General features: G+C 39.7%; 1 protein-coding gene across 2 annotated transcripts in view; it reads left to right on the plus strand.

Annotated features, from left to right (window-relative positions):
- Positions 1–16,884, plus strand: part of IQGAP2 (IQ motif containing GTPase activating protein 2) — a 264,053-nt gene that overhangs the window by 35,286 nt on the left and 211,883 nt on the right. For both annotated transcript variants that reach the window (XM_010949276.3, XM_074360016.1), the window contains exon 2: positions 8,486–8,585. In XM_010949276.3, the coding sequence (XP_010947578.3) occupies positions 8,486–8,585 (100 nt within the window). The remainder of the gene's footprint in view (positions 1–8,485; positions 8,586–16,884) is intronic.

A 16,884-nucleotide genomic window follows, 5' to 3' on the forward strand; every position in this document is an offset into this window, starting at 1 on the left:
AACTTATTTAATAATTGATTATATTTGAATATAGCTTAAATAATTTGAAATATCTGTGACTTTAAAATATTAAAAAAAAATACTACACCAGCTTCATGAGGGTAGGTGGAATTACTCTCTTTGTACAGCTGAGGCAACTGAGTGTCGAGTTAGCTCTTTGGTAACCGGGTGTGACAGTGTTACAGGCGCCCAAAGCCACTGCTCTTTCCTGTCAGCCGCACCCCTTTTTAAATCATGCTTCTTTGTCAGCGTAGGCAGAAATTCACTCTTTGCAGGAGAAGAAGAGTGGAATGGAGGAGGGTGCCTCAGATGAGAAAAAGAGGTAGATTTTCTCAAATGTGTTCTCAGCATTTATTGGCCACATGACTTGGCTTATGATGTGATGTATCTTGTAAGTAGCGTCGTTTAGTTTTGTGTGTTTTTATTTTGGCCTTGTACGTCTTGCATTCCTGATGCAGTCTAACGTCACAGTGCTGAATGTTATCTTGATTTTTTTTTCCTTTGTTGGACTACTTTTGAGGTTTGTGCATTTCTGAGAAATAAGCCTATAATTTTACTGTCTGTACTTTCTCAAGAGAATAGCATTAATTGACATGGTTTCCAGCAGGAAAAAGAAAGCCACGTTGATTTATCTGCATTAGTGAGAGATCAGTAACACCATTAACAACACCCTCAGGAGGGCCTGACCACCACCAGCCCAGTCATCGAACATTTTTATGCAGGGAAGCAGCGGCACTCCAGTAAAGCAGAAAGATCAGAACTGGGGAATCAGAGTGGTTTCAGATACCAGTTCTGCCACTGAACTTTCATGAGGATCGTTAGAATTACCTAAACCTAAATGACCCAGCCTCTGTGGGTTTGTTTCCCACCAGCATAGTAGAGATTCAAATCCGTATCTTAAAGGGGGATAAACGATAATGTATGTAGAGTATCTGGCACATGGCAACTGCTCATTATATGTTAATCCCTTCTGTCTGCTACTTTTCACACGTGTATCACGAAGGGCTCATACGGATGAGAGAAATAGAACCCATGCACTTGAAACATGGGAAAAAGCTCTGCTCACAACCAACAGGCTGTTTTGTTTTCTTGCACTTACTTTTGAACCATTTGTGATTTATTGTTTTTCTCCTAATGGTCAAGGAAACCTTAGGCCAAGCCTCCCCATTCTAAGTCTTCTAAGACACCTAGCTTTGTGGAGATACCCTCTCATATTCTGGGTTATTTGGAGTCGTTTTTTGAGAGGATAGGGGCAGTGACTTGTTACTCCTTGAGAGCAGCCCAAGGAACTGTCATTACATAACCTGCTAAGTCTGTTTAATAGTTGCAAACTATCATCGTTCCCACGGGGTATTTAAGTTTAGGTAATCATCTATGTCCTTAAAATATTCATTAGATGTAGAAAACAGGGAGGAATCATTTTAGGGCTGGTTCTTAAAAATTTGGAGCATTTTTGCACTGACCATCTTAAGCATAAAAAGTTCACATTCAATTGAGATGAGTTTAATTCCTTTCCCTCCCTTTAAAATTAGTAGAAGCTTATCCAGACTAAAGATTTTACAATTCCTTCTGTAATTTTAACTGTTGGGGTTAAAAATTCTTAAATTGGTCTTGGAAACTTGATACTCCATTCTTCCTCACTGAGATCTGTGTGGGGGTGACGAAGTGTGTAGGAGAAGGCAGTGAACAAATGGAATTTTCCCTGTGCCTACTTAGTAGCAAAAGAGGTGTTTTTTCCCCCCAAATGTTTTTGCAATTATAATTAAGAAATCCCAAATCTAAGAATCATTGCTTTTAATTCTTCTCCCAATTTGAGCAAAGTCCTAGATAGGCCCTTCCCTCCCCTCCAAGACTACAGGTTGGTCCACCTCTGTATGTGGAACTTAACATCTTCATGGTCTGCTTTGAGTTTCTAGATTACTTAAAAACAAAAACAAAACAATCTTGTTCAAGTTTGCACAGTGGACCAAAAGTAATTTTACTCCCATGTGCAAGTTTTAGAAATGAGATCCTGTTCTAAAAAGGTGTCCTGGGTTTTGAGATCTAGGCTTGCTAGAAACAGGTGGCATCTTAGGTGCTCAAGTTTGATCACATTCTTGGGGGAAAAAAAGTTTGGGACCTTTTGTATCAAAGTAGGATCAAAGAACTCTTTTTCATATGTCGATCTTAAAGCTATGTACATTTAAAAACATAGTTGCAGGAAGGGATCAACTTTCCCAAAGCCTCAAATGTTTCTCATTTTTCTGAGTAATTCTAACAAAGAAACTAACTGTTCTGGGCCTTACTGGAAACATGACATCAGTAGCCAGAGACTCTAACTCTTGTAAGGAAATGTGTAGTTTGTTGGTTACCCTTCTTTGCCTTCCTAGGAAATTCGTCTAATGCTGAACTTGAAGATTTAGGGCTTTGTCTGATTAGAGGAGGTGGCCACAGTCCTTTTCAGCCATGTGTAACCTGAATATCCCCTAAAGTTGTGTGTTGATTTTTAACAGAGTTCTTAGAAATGTATGATGGAGGAGAAGTTCCAGGAAAGGTGTGGAGGGCAGGCTTCAAATACAGTTCACCTTCCCTGGGGATCTGGACAGTGTGGCTGTTACCATCAGGGCTTGGACTGGTAGGACCAGACTTGTGGAGGACATAGCATCTCTGCCCTTCAGTAAGCGCAAGGCTGAGCACACCAGTTAGCAGACTTTACTGCACACCTACCGTTCACCTGGCACTTGGTAGGGATGTGGAGATGGATGAGATGTGAGCCCCTGCACTCTGCGTCTCATAATTGTCACGGCTTCATGTAACCTTCGGTGTTCTAACAGATGGGGTGGCCATATCTATTATTGACTCAGATTCTTTTGGGTGCCTGGGAATATGTATCAGGTTGCTAGTAACTTCAACCCCAGGTCTGCCTATTTTTCAAAAGAAAATTCAGTTTAGGGAAGTCTGATCATGTGGTCCTTTTAAAGCATAAGATTAAATAGCTGTGAAATACTTCAGGGAGCTGGTATGAAGCCAAAATATATCACGGGTCAGTTGACTCAGTATCAGCTTACTGGAAATCTTGGACTTGGGGTTCTCTCATTTTTAATTCCCGCCCTTGTACCCTGCCCCAGTTTTAAGGTCTCAGAATCAATTCACTTCCTTGGGGTATACATCCTATATCAGATATCCTATATCTGCTAGCCATCCTATATGTTCTGAGAGTCTGGAGATAGCCAGACTCCCAGGTGTACTGGGAGGTGTACTCTCCCAGGTAAAGGGCAGTCTGAACTCTCCCAGGATGGTTCAGTACATGTTTGAATTGAATGACATACCTGAGGATATTCAGGATTCCTTACAGCAGTTTTAAGTCACACCGAATAACAATGTGTACATAAAATGCTCAGCTGTGGTATGTTTCTATGAACTGATGACTCCTATCATATTCTTAATCCACTTGTCCTTTAATTTTTATAAAATGGAGATTCCCAACCCTGGTTTTGTGATTCCTGCCCACCCTCCTTCCAGGATATCCCCATTTACCTAAGCATCCTGTAATTATGCCAAAGTTTTAATTGTTTAAGTTTAATGAAAACTTCATGTGGGACTTTGTGTGTCATACTTGTCACTTGTGTCCAGTCCCTAGGAGAGACTGGCACAAAGCAGCCCCTCTAATATTTGTTGAACGAATGGATATATTTTAATACAAAGGAGATGGTGGCCTTGGTGTGAGTGTGTGAAGGGAGCAAGTAGAGTGGCCCAGGGGACCAAGCGACCATACCAACTCCTTAATGTACAAGGTTGGTCTCGGGCTATTTTTACAGTGGATTTCTTGGATGTTCTTTGAGAAATGAACTCCCTAAGGTTCCTCCTGTCTCTAATTTTATAATTCTATTTCAAAACCTTTCCTACCAACTCATTCTGTTGCTTAAACCTCTGAATAAGCCCTGTGTTGTGATTTCCCTAGAATGTTCTTGCCTGACCGTCTTTAGCCAACGTCAGCTGACATTACAAAGGGAATTCGTGCGTTGCTCAGACTTTAGGAAGTTGTTCCCCACAATGTTCTCCTATTTCTTAAGTTTCAAGGCAGCAAGTAAAGATGGACTTTAGAAGAAGTCTCAGTTAATCAGTCTGCTTTAAAATAAAAGCAATTCCAAAGGCAGTCTTAAGCGATCTTCCGTTGGGTTTACTGGTGGTGAGCGCCTTTCGTGGCTCACTCAGATGTAGCAGTAGTGTGGCTCTGGGCAAAGAGTGGGGATTGAGGTGCTGAGGGACCTCAGACTCAGCCTTGGCTCTGCTGTTGACCCAGCGAGTAACCAGAGGTGGTCCCTTTCCTTTGCATGACTCCATCTCCTGGTTTGTAAGACAGAGATAATGCCTGTCTTTCGGGGAGATTATGAAAACCACACAATAACATGGAAAAGTGCTTTATAGAGGGCAGAGTCAGGCTTAAGCGAGTTGTTTTTTCTGCTGCATGATGGCTCTTTAAATGGCAGGATTCTCATCCAAGCCAGTGGCTCTTATCAGAAGTTGCTACTTAGTAAATGTTGACTAATGCAGAAATATTTGCAGGCCACCCCTCTGGCCCAGAGGGATCTGCTTTTGTGGTGATGGAGACATTATCTCCCTTGTAATCTTGCCATATGCTTTGACGATAGGTCAGGAAGGAAGGAAGGTGAGGTTGAAGTGTGTGTGGTTGGATGGGCAGTGGCCAGGTATGTGGTCAGGAGGGAAGGAAGAGATGTATTAAAAGAAGGTGTATGAGGACAGAAAGTTTTTGTTTTGCTCACTGCCCTGTCCCTGGTGCTTTGACTCATGCCTTGTCCATAGAATCTATGAATTGAACATTAGCCAAGTGAAGTCTATGGAATGGTACTGTATTTGCTCCATCGGTGACTACACTCTTATTTTACTCAGGGTCAGTAGGCAAATGAAACTACCCCACATAGATAGTTTAAAGCCTGTTTATTAACATACCCTGATAAAAGATTATTGGTTCATCAGATATTTTTATGGAGCATACAGCCTGTGCAGGGGAGCTTGCTGGACACCATGAGGACACACATATGTCTTCTAGGAATTTACTAGTAAACTGAGCAGTATAGGAAGCACCAGGAGAAAGGACTGTAAACAGGAATCAGGGGAGACTTTGTGAAGGAAGTGGCTTTTGAGTTGAGCCTCAAAGATGGTCAGAATTCCATCAGCCATGGCCGATATGTTACAGTTGCAATTTAAAGCTTTGTGGGGTGTGTGTGTGTGTTTTAATTCAAATGTTAAATCAGATCTTCTCTTTGGACAGGGTGATGTCAGAGTTTGATACTCCTCAGTGGCTCTGGGTTGCCAGAATCTTGCATGGCTTATAGAGGCCTGGGGACCAGTGCTGCTGGCACGTCTGCCTCTTCCTGGGTGGGCTGGCTGAGGCTGGAAGGAAGCAGCAGCCAAGAGGGAAGGGTGCAGTGAGAATGCCTTCTTTTGAATGTGAGCCCAACATTCACACTGACAAGTTGGGGAGGGTAGAATGAGCAAGTGGACTCCACTGGGAGTTTTGTATTGCTTTCAGGCTTTTAACATGTCTGAAGATACCATAAAAATGGGAGGTTGTCTTTAGACTGAAATTCCAATGAGAAATTGGTAGTCATGGGGTGTCCTGGAGATTAACTGTTAGGAACAGTGGAGATGGAGGATTAGGCGATGCTATGTGGGCATGCCAGGTATGTCCTAAGAAAACCCAAGATGAGAAAATCATAACCTATGAAGTATATTCACTGTGGGGTGACTGTTAGGTCACTTAGTGAAGATTCACTAAAAGGTAATTGTTTGGCAAATATTTGAGTGCACTCTGTGCAGGGAACCACGCTAGACGTGAAGGAGACATAAAGATTAAGCAACAGACTTGTTTCCTCTAAAAAATCCCCAGTTTGGAGAGGGAGATGTGACCCAGTTACAGTGGGGGCCACCATGACGAGTGATGTGCTAAAACGTGGACCAATGTGCTGAGGGGAGGGGATGGATTCTGACTTCGAGATCCACAGAATTTTGCTTGAGGGGATGCAGAAATGTCACACACAGCTGGGAGAATGGCTTTCCAGGCAGAGAGATGGTGGAGAACAGAAGAACTCAAACTTGAAAGGGAGGGGTGTGAGCCTGGGATGTGGTGCCACAGGGAAATGGAGGCTTCAGATAGTGGAGGAGAGGGAGTATGTTCTATTTTAGAACTTTGTTCTGTAGGAAATGGGGGCTCCATGAAAGCTTTGGAGAGACTACTGTCAGCAGGACTCTGTGTTAGGAAGATGCTTCTGGTGACAGTGAGGAGAATGGCTGGAGGAGGAGTGGTGACTAGGGGGCCGTTTGAGGGCTGTTGCAAGAATTCAAGGGGAGATATGTCAAAGGCCTGGACTCTTGGAGTGGACGTGTAGAGGAGAGTTGTTTGACAGCTTTGGTACTTGTCCTAAATCTGAGTCCTCTCTTCTAAAGTTGAGATCAGATTCAACTTGTTAAGAAAAAGAAGATGATTTTGACAAATACAAATCTTGGTTGACCCCTGTTGGTGGTCTGGGATGCCATCTCTCTGTTCTAAGGAATAAAGCCACAAGGCAAACTTGGGAGTCGTAGGATGGGGGTATGCGGAAAAGGACAGGGTATGGGAACTCCTGCTCCTTTGGCCCTCCTTTTGTTGAAGACCAGCCTGTCCCAGCACTCTTCCGGCCTCTGCTGCTGGTTCTTTTTCTTCATCATCCATTAACAAAGACATTTCCCCAAGTTCTTCTGGACCTGTTTCCTCCATCCCATCCAAATATTTCTAGCCCTGAGGTTTCTGCTCTTCACCTGGGCAAATGGCCTCTCAGCCCGTTTGCTCAAAGGTAAAGTGGGATAGACTGTGTCCCTGCCATAGAGAGTCATGAGACTTCAATGAAACACTGCATAGGAGACGCTGCCTATGGCCTTGAAGAAAAATAAGTGCTCAATAAATAAGCATCTGGTACGTATTTCCATGCTTATGGTACTGTCATTTTTATATTGATGTAAATGTAATTTTCCCTTTCTTTTGAGTTCTTTGAGGGTTTGGTATTATTTTGACTGATTGCTTGATTGGTTGGTCGGTTGGTTGGTGGGGGGAGGTAATTAGGTTTTTTTGATTTTGGAAGAGGTACTGGGACTGAACCCATGACCTTGTGGGTGCTAGGCATGCGCTCTACCACTTGAGCTATACCCTCCCCTGGTCTTATTTTTAGGTCTGAAGCATTTAGCATGGTCCTTGCCCAGTAAGAGTTTAGATTGAGATCTTAATTCCTTTTGTCTGCCAAATTGATATTTTGGATGCCTCACCAGTAGGCATGAGATGGGCCTTTCTTAGGGATGGAGGGGTGACCTTCACATCCTTATCTCTTCTGCTTGGGACCAGGGTTCTCCTTTAGGAAACGCTGACTGGGGACTGACATGCCTGCCTCATGTGATCAGAGCCTTGCTGTTCGCACACATTGTCTTCATTAGACGAGTAGTCTGCCAAATGAGAAACCAAATTTGTTTTATGACCATCAGAAATAAAGTTCAGGACTGTAGAGGGAAAAGGGGTCCTTTTTATGAGCAAGGAGTATTGTCATGTAAATAGACAGCGAAGAGTTGGCTGGTGTGATCCTTGGCTGCTGTGGGGTACTTGAGGCCGCGGGCGGAGGAAGTGCAGTCAGGAAATGGGGAGGCCCCGCGTTCTCTACAGAAAGGCAGGGCTGAAGTGTGGCAGTTTATAAATCAGGCTTGTGTTGGAGTAAAAAGTGTGGGCTTGAAAACTCTGCTCACTAGCTGTTTTCATGGCTTTTTTCTTTTGGATACCTGTGGACCAGGAAAGTTAGCCTTGTAAAGGCCAGGAAATAAGCAAGGGATGAATTTTAGTGACTTTGTCATCTGTAAAATAGGATTTGGGTTGGGTGAGACGCCTTCATTCCCTCGAGGAATGGGAAAGCACGGGTACTTATAGATTCTTCGTTCAACCCCAGAATTTCTGGGCTGGTCCAAGCAGAGCCATTGGACCAGTTCTGCAGGCTTGTTGAGGAAAATTGTTGCCATAGATTATGCTCTAATTAGTTTGAGTCTGTCTAAATCCTATGGCATCATGTCTATGAAATCTGATCGCAGGGGAAGTGGGTACAGCTCAGTGGTAGAGTGCCTGCTCACATGCACAAGGTCGTGAGTTCAACCCCCAGTACCTCCATTAAAAGAGACAGACAGACAGACAGACGAATCTAGTTACCTCCCCTACAAATTTGTTTAAATCTGATTGCTATTCTCCTATTATTTAATGTCATCGTATACTCCAATATTGCATTTTTTTTTTTTTGCTAGAAATAGTATAACATTGTCAAATAGAAAGGCAAATCTCTTCCTGTGCTGGGTGTCTCAACACCCCGATCTCTCAGTGCTTGGTGTTGAGCTGTCTATGAGTTTTTCCTAGCTGATTGTCTCACTATTTGATGGACACAGCCTTTATAAGTGATGTGATGTTATCCTCTATTTCTAGCTATTGTGGACGATGAAAGACTCTCTGCAGAGGAGATGGATGAGAGGAGGCGGCAGAATATTGCTTATGAATATTTGTGCCACCTGGAGGAGGCCAAAAGGTAAGACTCAGACTTAGCCTATTTGTGTACCTTCTCTTGGAGATGAGATTTGGGGTTTTATATTGTTAATAACTCGTGTGCAGTCTTGTTGAGAGTAAGGGAGAAGAACCACCTGTACTTTGTAAATGGCAGAATTGAGAAAACGTTGCTACCACAGCCAAGGTCAAAGCACTAAGGAGGCAGCTGTTCCTTTTTCTTCCCCCAGCCTCCCAGGAAATCTCGAGGCAAACGGCAGATTATTTCAAAATTTCTCATCTCACTGGCTTGGATGTGGGGGAGCAGCAGCGACTTAAACACAACTTCCTTTTCCTCCTGAGCTTCCTCATATCTTTCTCCCAATCCTCCCCCAATGATTATAATTATTACTATTATTTTAAGTTAATATACAATTATATATTCCTAAATGCTCAGTAGAAAAATAGCTTTTTGGACTGACGTCCATCGTTCACTAAGCTGGAGAGTGGGTTTATGACAGCAATCTCTTTTTTAACCCATGGGTGTGTGTCCACTTCAGATACTTGTCTCTAAAATCACATTGATCCTTTTAGGTTTTTTAGATTACAAGTAAGTTTACATTCTCCAAGGAGAAAGTGAAGGTAAAGAAAGTATTTGCTCTTAGGCCTCTTCGGTATCAGGGAAATCAGAACTTTGCCCTTCGGCGGGTTAGTACTTCAGCACCCTTATGCCATGAGTTAGATTCTGATTTAATGCTTTGTGCTGTGATCAAGCAACAGTACTGTTCCGTGGAGAGGTACATTAGCTCTCTTATCTATACAGAAAGCAAACATTGAGTTAATAGTCATTGGTGTTAATTATCTCCGATTTCTGGTAGTGACCTACAGAGCTAGAAGAATGAGGGTTTTAATCAGTGTTTTTTTAGAACATTCAGTGACACATGCACTAATTTGGCCTCAAAATTGCTTAAAAGAGGGTTTTCCAGGGTTGTTTAACATTTTAACAGTGTCTTGTAACTCTAAGCTCTAAAGGCTAAGTTTTAAAGGTTATTTAACATGGCTGTGAAGTCGATAGGTGGCAGGTCACTGAAGATTGACTATCGGTCTAAGATGTTTAAAAACATGCTTTTAGTCAAATTGTTGCTAAAGTTAGTTAAGGGGAGTGATTCATAGACATCCAAAACAAGCATGCTTCCAATGAAAACGTTTAAGCAAAGTTAGTGCAGACTTCCTCCCGACACAGACTTTACGTATTAAGTTTTTTGCCTCCTGGTTTTTAGAAGCGGGGAGCAGCGTCACACAGAGGAGAGGGTGTGAGATGGGGAGTCACTGGGGTGAATTTCCTGATCTCAGCTCCACCACTTGTGAGCTCTGTGACCTTGGACAGGTCATCTAACCTGTAGGAAAACTGCAGTTTTGTCTCCTCTGTAATGGGATGAGAAAGATGTTACCACTACCTGCCCTACTTACTTCATGGCTTTTTAAAAAACAATTTTAAATCAACTACAATAAAAAAGGTACAAGTGTTCTGTAGACTATAATGCTGATCAAGTGTATGGTGATAACCTAAGCATAGGTTTCTTCTGAATGGATGAAAGTTGTATCAAGATAGCTTGGGAGCTTGTCATCTTCTTTGGTGTTGTCAAAATTCTGTAGTTGAATTTTGTTTTAAGACAGTCAACATGACACAACATTGTAAACTGACTATACTTTAATAAAATATGTATATACAAATAAAAAAATTTTTAAAAAGGAATAATAGAAACTTGTCACAGAATTTTGAAGGAAAAACAAAAACAAAGAGTCAGCATAACAATTAACCCATGCTCTTGGAAGAAAGCTTCCTTAGGAATCTCAGGAATAGTTTCATTGAAAGAATAGACTGCAAAATAGACAGTTGTTTTTTTTCTCTTAGATGGTTTTCATAAATTTATTTTCCAAGAAGAGATTAGATATAATATGTATTTATGAAACTTTTATTAAGATCTGAACATTTCTTGTGACTTTCAGGGAAGCTGATTTTTGGTCATAGAGTATGTAAAAAATTTATGGCTGTTAATAGAGATGTGTGCTGTGATTTCAGAAAGCATAGTATACAGAATTCTGATGGTCCCGAGCTCAAGAAATAAATGAAGGGGTGAATCAGTCTCTGTTCAAAAAGTTACTGATTTGAGAGGGTATATTGCCTGATTGTTTTACAATGTTAATGCCTTAGGAATTCATCATATTGGGTTTGCCTATAGTGCATGCATGTGCATGTGTTCATGTGAGTGTAGTTTCTCTAGAATATTGAGTTTCTATTAAATGGTACACTTAGAATGTGTAAGTTTAGCTGGGAACTATTTCTTGTTTGTTTCAGTTGAACTGATTTTAGTGCATTTTAGCCAGAAACATCTTGGGTTCTGTCTTTGTGCCTCTAATTTTTTACTTCCAGAGGTGAGAATTGGAAGGATATCTAGCTTATATGTCCTGTAACTCAGAATTTTAAAAAATTCAGAATTGTTGTAGTCTAGCATACCTTTAATTTTGGTTTTCTTAATTTTAAAATGCTGTGATCATTTGTCTCAGACCATTTAAAAGTTCCTTTATTCAGAGGGGGATATCACTACCAATGTTATAGAAATTTAAAAGATGTTGAGGAAATGCTGTGAACAATTGTACACCAGCAAATTAGATAACCTAAAGGAAATCTACAGTTTCCTAGAAAGACATAAACTACTAAGACTGACTCAGGAAGAAATAAAATCCGAATAGACTCACAAGTAAAAAGATTGTTACTCGAAACCCTTCTCACTCTTCCAAAAAATATAAGAGGAGGGAACACTTCCTAACTCTTTCTTTTGAGACCAATATTGCTCTGATACCAAAACCAGACAAAGACACCTTAAGAAAACCATAGACCAAAATCCCTTATGAATATAAATACAAAAATCTTCAATGAAACACAAGCAAACTGAGTCCAGCAACATATAAAAAGGACTGTATACCACCAAGTGGGATTTATCCCTGGGATGCAAGCTTAATTTAACCTAAAAATCATCCCATTAAGACAATTCAATGGGGGAAAAACCCAGTCTTTTCAATAAGTGTTGCTGAGACAACTGGATATACACATGCATGAAAATGACTTTGGATCCCTACCTCACACCGTATTTTTAAAAATCTTAAAATGGTTTGTTACTCTAAATGTGAGAACCACAACTATAAATCTCTTAGAAGAAAATACAGGAGTATATCTTTGTGACCTTGGGTTAGGCAATGGTTTCTGAGACACAAAAAGCAAAAGCAAAAAAAGAAAAACAGATAAATTAGACATCATACAAATTAAACCGTTTTTGATTCAAGGGGATACCATCAAGAAATTGAAAAGACAACCCACGGAATTGGAGAAAATATTTGCAAATCATATATTTGATAAGAGACTTGTATCCAGAATATATAAAAAACTCTTACAACTCAGCATAAAAAGTAAATAATTTAAACTTTTAAAAACTTTGATTAAAAAATGGACAAAGTTTCTGAATAGACATTTTTCCAAATTAGTTATACAAATGGACCATAAGAACAGGGCAGGATGCTTAATGTCAGTCATTAGGGAAATGCAAATTAAAACCAAAATGAGATACCATTTCATACTAGGATAGCTATAATCAAAAAGACTGATAATAACAAGTGTTTGCAAGGATGTAGAGAAACTGGAATCCTTATACATTGCTGTTTGGATTATAAAATGGTGAAGCTACTTTGTAGCATAGTCTGGAAACTCCTCAGAAAGTTAAATACAGAGTTACCATATGATCCAGTAGTCCCACCTCTAGGTATATCCCCAGGAAAATTGAAACTTATGACTACACAAAAACCTGCACACAGGTTTTGTGTACTAAAGCATTATTCATTAGAGCAAAAAATGGGAACAACTCAAATGTCCATCAACTGATGAATGGATAAACAGTGTGTAATATTCCCATATAAGGAAATACACATTATTCAGCTGTAAAAAATATTAGCAAATCCGACTCGACAATGTGTAAAAAGAAGTTTATAATCACAACCAAGTGGGGTTTACCCCATATATGCAAAGCTGGCACAACATTTGAAAATCATCATATCAACAGTCTAAATAAGAAAGACCATATGATTATATCAACAGATGCAAAAAAGACATTTGACAAAATCCAACATGTTAAAAATTCTTAGGAAACTAGGAATGTAGGGGAACATCTTCAACTTGAGAAAGACTGTTTACAAAAACCATATAGCTGACCTCATACTTAGTGGTAAACTTGAAGCTTTCCCACTAAAATCAGGTACAAGGCAAAGATAGTTCCCCTCACCACTCCTTTTCAATGTTGTGGTGGAAGTTCTAGCTAATGCACTAAAACAAGAAAAGGAAATAAAAGGCATACAGATTGGAAATAGAGATAAAAACTATCTTTGTTTGCAGATGACTTGATTGACAATGTAGAAAACCTGAAAGAATTAAAAAAAGAAGAAGAAGAAAAAAGCCTGGACCTAATAAGCAGTTACAGCAAGCTTCCAAGATACAAGGTTCACATACAAGTCAGTTGCTTTCCTATAAACTGGCAATGGACAAGTGACATTTAAAATTAAAACACAACATCATTTACATTAGTAGCCTCCAAAATGACATACTTAGGTATAAATTTAATAAAATATATACAAGGTCTATATGAGGATAACTATAAAATTTTGTTGAATGAAATTAAAGAAGACTAAATAAACAGAGATATACCATATTGATGGCTAGGAAGACAGTATTGTCAAGATTGTTCTTCCCAACTTGATCTATAGATTCAATGCAATCCAAATCCAAATCCCAGAAAGTTATTTTGTGGATATCAACAATGTGATTCAAAAGTTAATATGGAAGGGGGAGGGTGTAGCTCAGTGGTAGAGCACATGCTTAGCATGCACTAGATCCTGGGTTCAATCCCCAGTACCTCCATTAAAAAAAAACAAAAAAACTAATAATAAATAAGTAAATAGACCTAATGATCTCTCCAAAAATAAATAAAATTAAAAATTAAAAAAAAAAGACTTGTTAAGAGTCAGTTTAAAAAAAAAAAAGTTAATATGGAGAAGTGAAAAACCTAGAGTAGCCAACACAATATTGAAGGAGAATAAAGATGGAGGAATGACACTACCCAACTTCAAACTTAATAAAAGTATAGTAATCAAGACAGTGTGGTACTGGTTAAAAAAAAAAAAGGATAAATAGATCAATGGAACAGAATAGAGAGCCCTGAAATAGGCCCCTCTAAGTATAGTCAGTTGATCTTTGACAAAGGAGCAAAGCAATGCAATGGAGCAAAGATGGTCTTTTTAACAAATGCTGCTGGAGCCCCTGCACATCCACATGCAGAAAGTGAATCTGGACACTGACCTTACACCTTTCACAAAAATTGACTCCCATGGATTAAATCTATGTCTGAAATGCAAGACTGTAACACTCTAGAGGATGAAAAAGGAGAAAACCTAGATGAACTTGAGTATGGCAATGGCTTTTAAGATGCAGCACCAATGTCATGATCCATGAAAGAAAGAATCAGTGAGCTGGACTTCATTACACTTTAAAATTTCTACTCTGTGAAAGACAATGTCAAGAGAATGAGAAGACAAGGCACAGACTGGGAGAAAATATTTGCCAAGGCACACTGATAAGGGAATGTTATCCAAGATACATAAAGAGCTCTTAAAACCCAACAAAAAGAAAATAACCCAATTAATAAATGGACCAAAAATCTTAACAGAACCTCACCAAAGAAGATATACAGATGGCAAACAAGCATAGGAAAGAATGCTCCATATTATATGTCATCAGGGAAATGCAAACTAAAACAGTAGCAAGACACCACTACACACCTATCAGAAAGGCCAAAATCTGAACACTCCCAACGCCAAATGTTGGCAAGGATGTGGAGCAACAGGAACTCTCATTTGTTGCTTGTGGAAATGCAAAATGATACAGTCACTTCAGAAGACAGTGTGACAGTTTCTTACAAAACTAAAAATATTCTTTCCATATGATCTAGCAATTGTGCTGTTTCTATGTTACCCAATGGAGTGAAGGCTCTGTCCACACAAAAAGCTATACATGGATGTTTATAGAAAGAAGCATTTTTCATAATAGCCCAAACTTGGAAGCAACCAAGATGTCCTTTAGTAGGTGAATAGATAAATGAACTTTGGTGCATCCAGACAATGGCATATTAGTCAGCACTAAAAAGATATAAACTATCTAGCCATGAAAAGATATGGAGGAATCTTAAATGCATATAGGATGTGGAAAAAAGCTTATCTGAAAAGGCTACGTATTATATGGTTCCAAGTATATGATATTCTGGAGGAGGCAGAACTATGGAGACAGTACAAATATCAGTGGTTGAGGGGAGAAGAATGACTGGAGAGGCATGGAGGATTTTTTAGGGCAGTAAAAATACTCTTTAAGCTACCACAGTGATAGATGCATGTCTTTATACATTTATCCAAACCCACAGAATGTGTAGAAGCAAGAGTGAACTGTGCTGTGACTGTGGACTTTGGGTGACTATGATGTGTTAATGTAGATTCATCAATTAAAATAAATGCTCCATGCTGGTGGGGGATGTGTGAGGGCAGGGGATATATGGGAAATCTTTGTATCTTCCCATCAATTTTGCTGTGAACTTAAAACTACCGTCAAAAAAAAAAAATCTTAAGAAAACAATGAAGTACTGATACGTACTTATAGCATGGATGGACCTTGAATATCTGCTGAGTGAAAGAAGCTAGACACAAAAGGCCATATGTTTTGTTGTGATTACATTATATGAAAGGACCGGAATAGGCAAATCCAGAGAGACAGACAGTAGATCCGTGGTTGCCTAGGGCTGGTGGGAAGGGAGGCGGCGAGTGATGCTAATGGATATTAGTTTCTTTTTGCAGGGACAAAAATCTTCTAAACTTGATTGTGGTGATGGTTGCACAACTCTCTGAGTGTACTGAAAACCACTGAATTGTACACTTTAAAAGGGCCAATTGTGTGGTATATAAATTATATCTCATTAAAGATGTTAGTAAAGAAAAGTTCCTTTGCTGGGCCTGGCTTAGAGAGGCTCCCAGGAAAGCTGTTAAATACGATTAAATGATATTTAGCAGGAAAAGTGCATATAGAAGATAATCTAAACATATATGAGATGTATAAACACCATTCATTTTACAGGTTTTGTTTTGAGCATCCACAGTGTGCAGACAGGCACAACAGGGCCACTTTGGGAGATGGAGCTCAAGCAACTAATAATTCTGTGCTCAAAACGCTCACTACTATGTAGTTAAAACTTTTTACTCTTGGGTTTAAAATCCTTTTCTTCACTTACATTTGCTGTATTAATGTCTCTGTATGTGTGTGCCTGAGTATCTTCCTGTGTCTAACCTACTATCCTCCTAAATCTCTCTGCTGTGTTCACCTCTCTGTCCCACCCTCAACCTACTGCAGGCTTCCAATGTCACTTGCTAGATTACCCTAGTGGTCTCTAATTGGTTTCCGCACTCCTCTGGTCCCTTTCAGTCCTTCAACAGAGATGAATCTTTTCAAAATTCTGATCTGGTGTGGCCAATGATGTTTAAAACCCACCGGTGGTTTCTCAATGCTCTAAAGTTAAAAAGCAAACTCCTTTAGGGACTCATAGGTTCTGCACAGTCCGGTCCTTACAGCCTCAATGGTCTCATTGTGTGTCCTGTTCCCTTTTGCCCTATTTTTCAGCCACATTGACTCCTTTTCATTTCCAAGTTCCCTCCTACATGGGATGTTTGCAAGTGCTCTTCCCTTTTCCTGTTCTTTATGGAGTGAGGCTCTGCTCTGTCTTCAGATCACAGCTCACTTTTTCAGAGAGTCCTTCTCTGACATCTCCATCTAAGTCAGATCCCCCTATTATAAGGTATCAGTGACATCATATCTCCCCCATATTTGAATGAATTACTTAATGCCCAGCATTGAATTATTATTGTTCCTTGCTAATAGGGATTGATTGCATTCTATTTCCTGTATGTTTTGGTTCTCCTGGAGTTAAAAAGTAGGATATAAATTAGATTCATGGTAGACAGGATTCTAGACGATTTGGCTACTCTGCCAACCTCAAGATAAAATTTGATATTTGTCTCAATGGAAAATTCTCTATTACAATTAGATGGTAAGGTTCGTCATGACGCAATGAGTTATGAAACTAGCAATTCCAGACAACTTAATGACACCACAGTAAACTAGAAGATAGCCAGGAAAGGGCTTAGGGTATATTTCAATGTATGAGTGAATGAAGAGAGGAAGTGGTCGCTTGAGTATTAAGATG

The sequence above is a fragment of the Camelus bactrianus genome, chromosome 3 (assembly GCF_048773025.1).
Source record: "Camelus bactrianus isolate YW-2024 breed Bactrian camel chromosome 3, ASM4877302v1, whole genome shotgun sequence".
NCBI lineage: Eukaryota > Metazoa > Chordata > Mammalia > Artiodactyla > Camelidae > Camelus > Camelus bactrianus.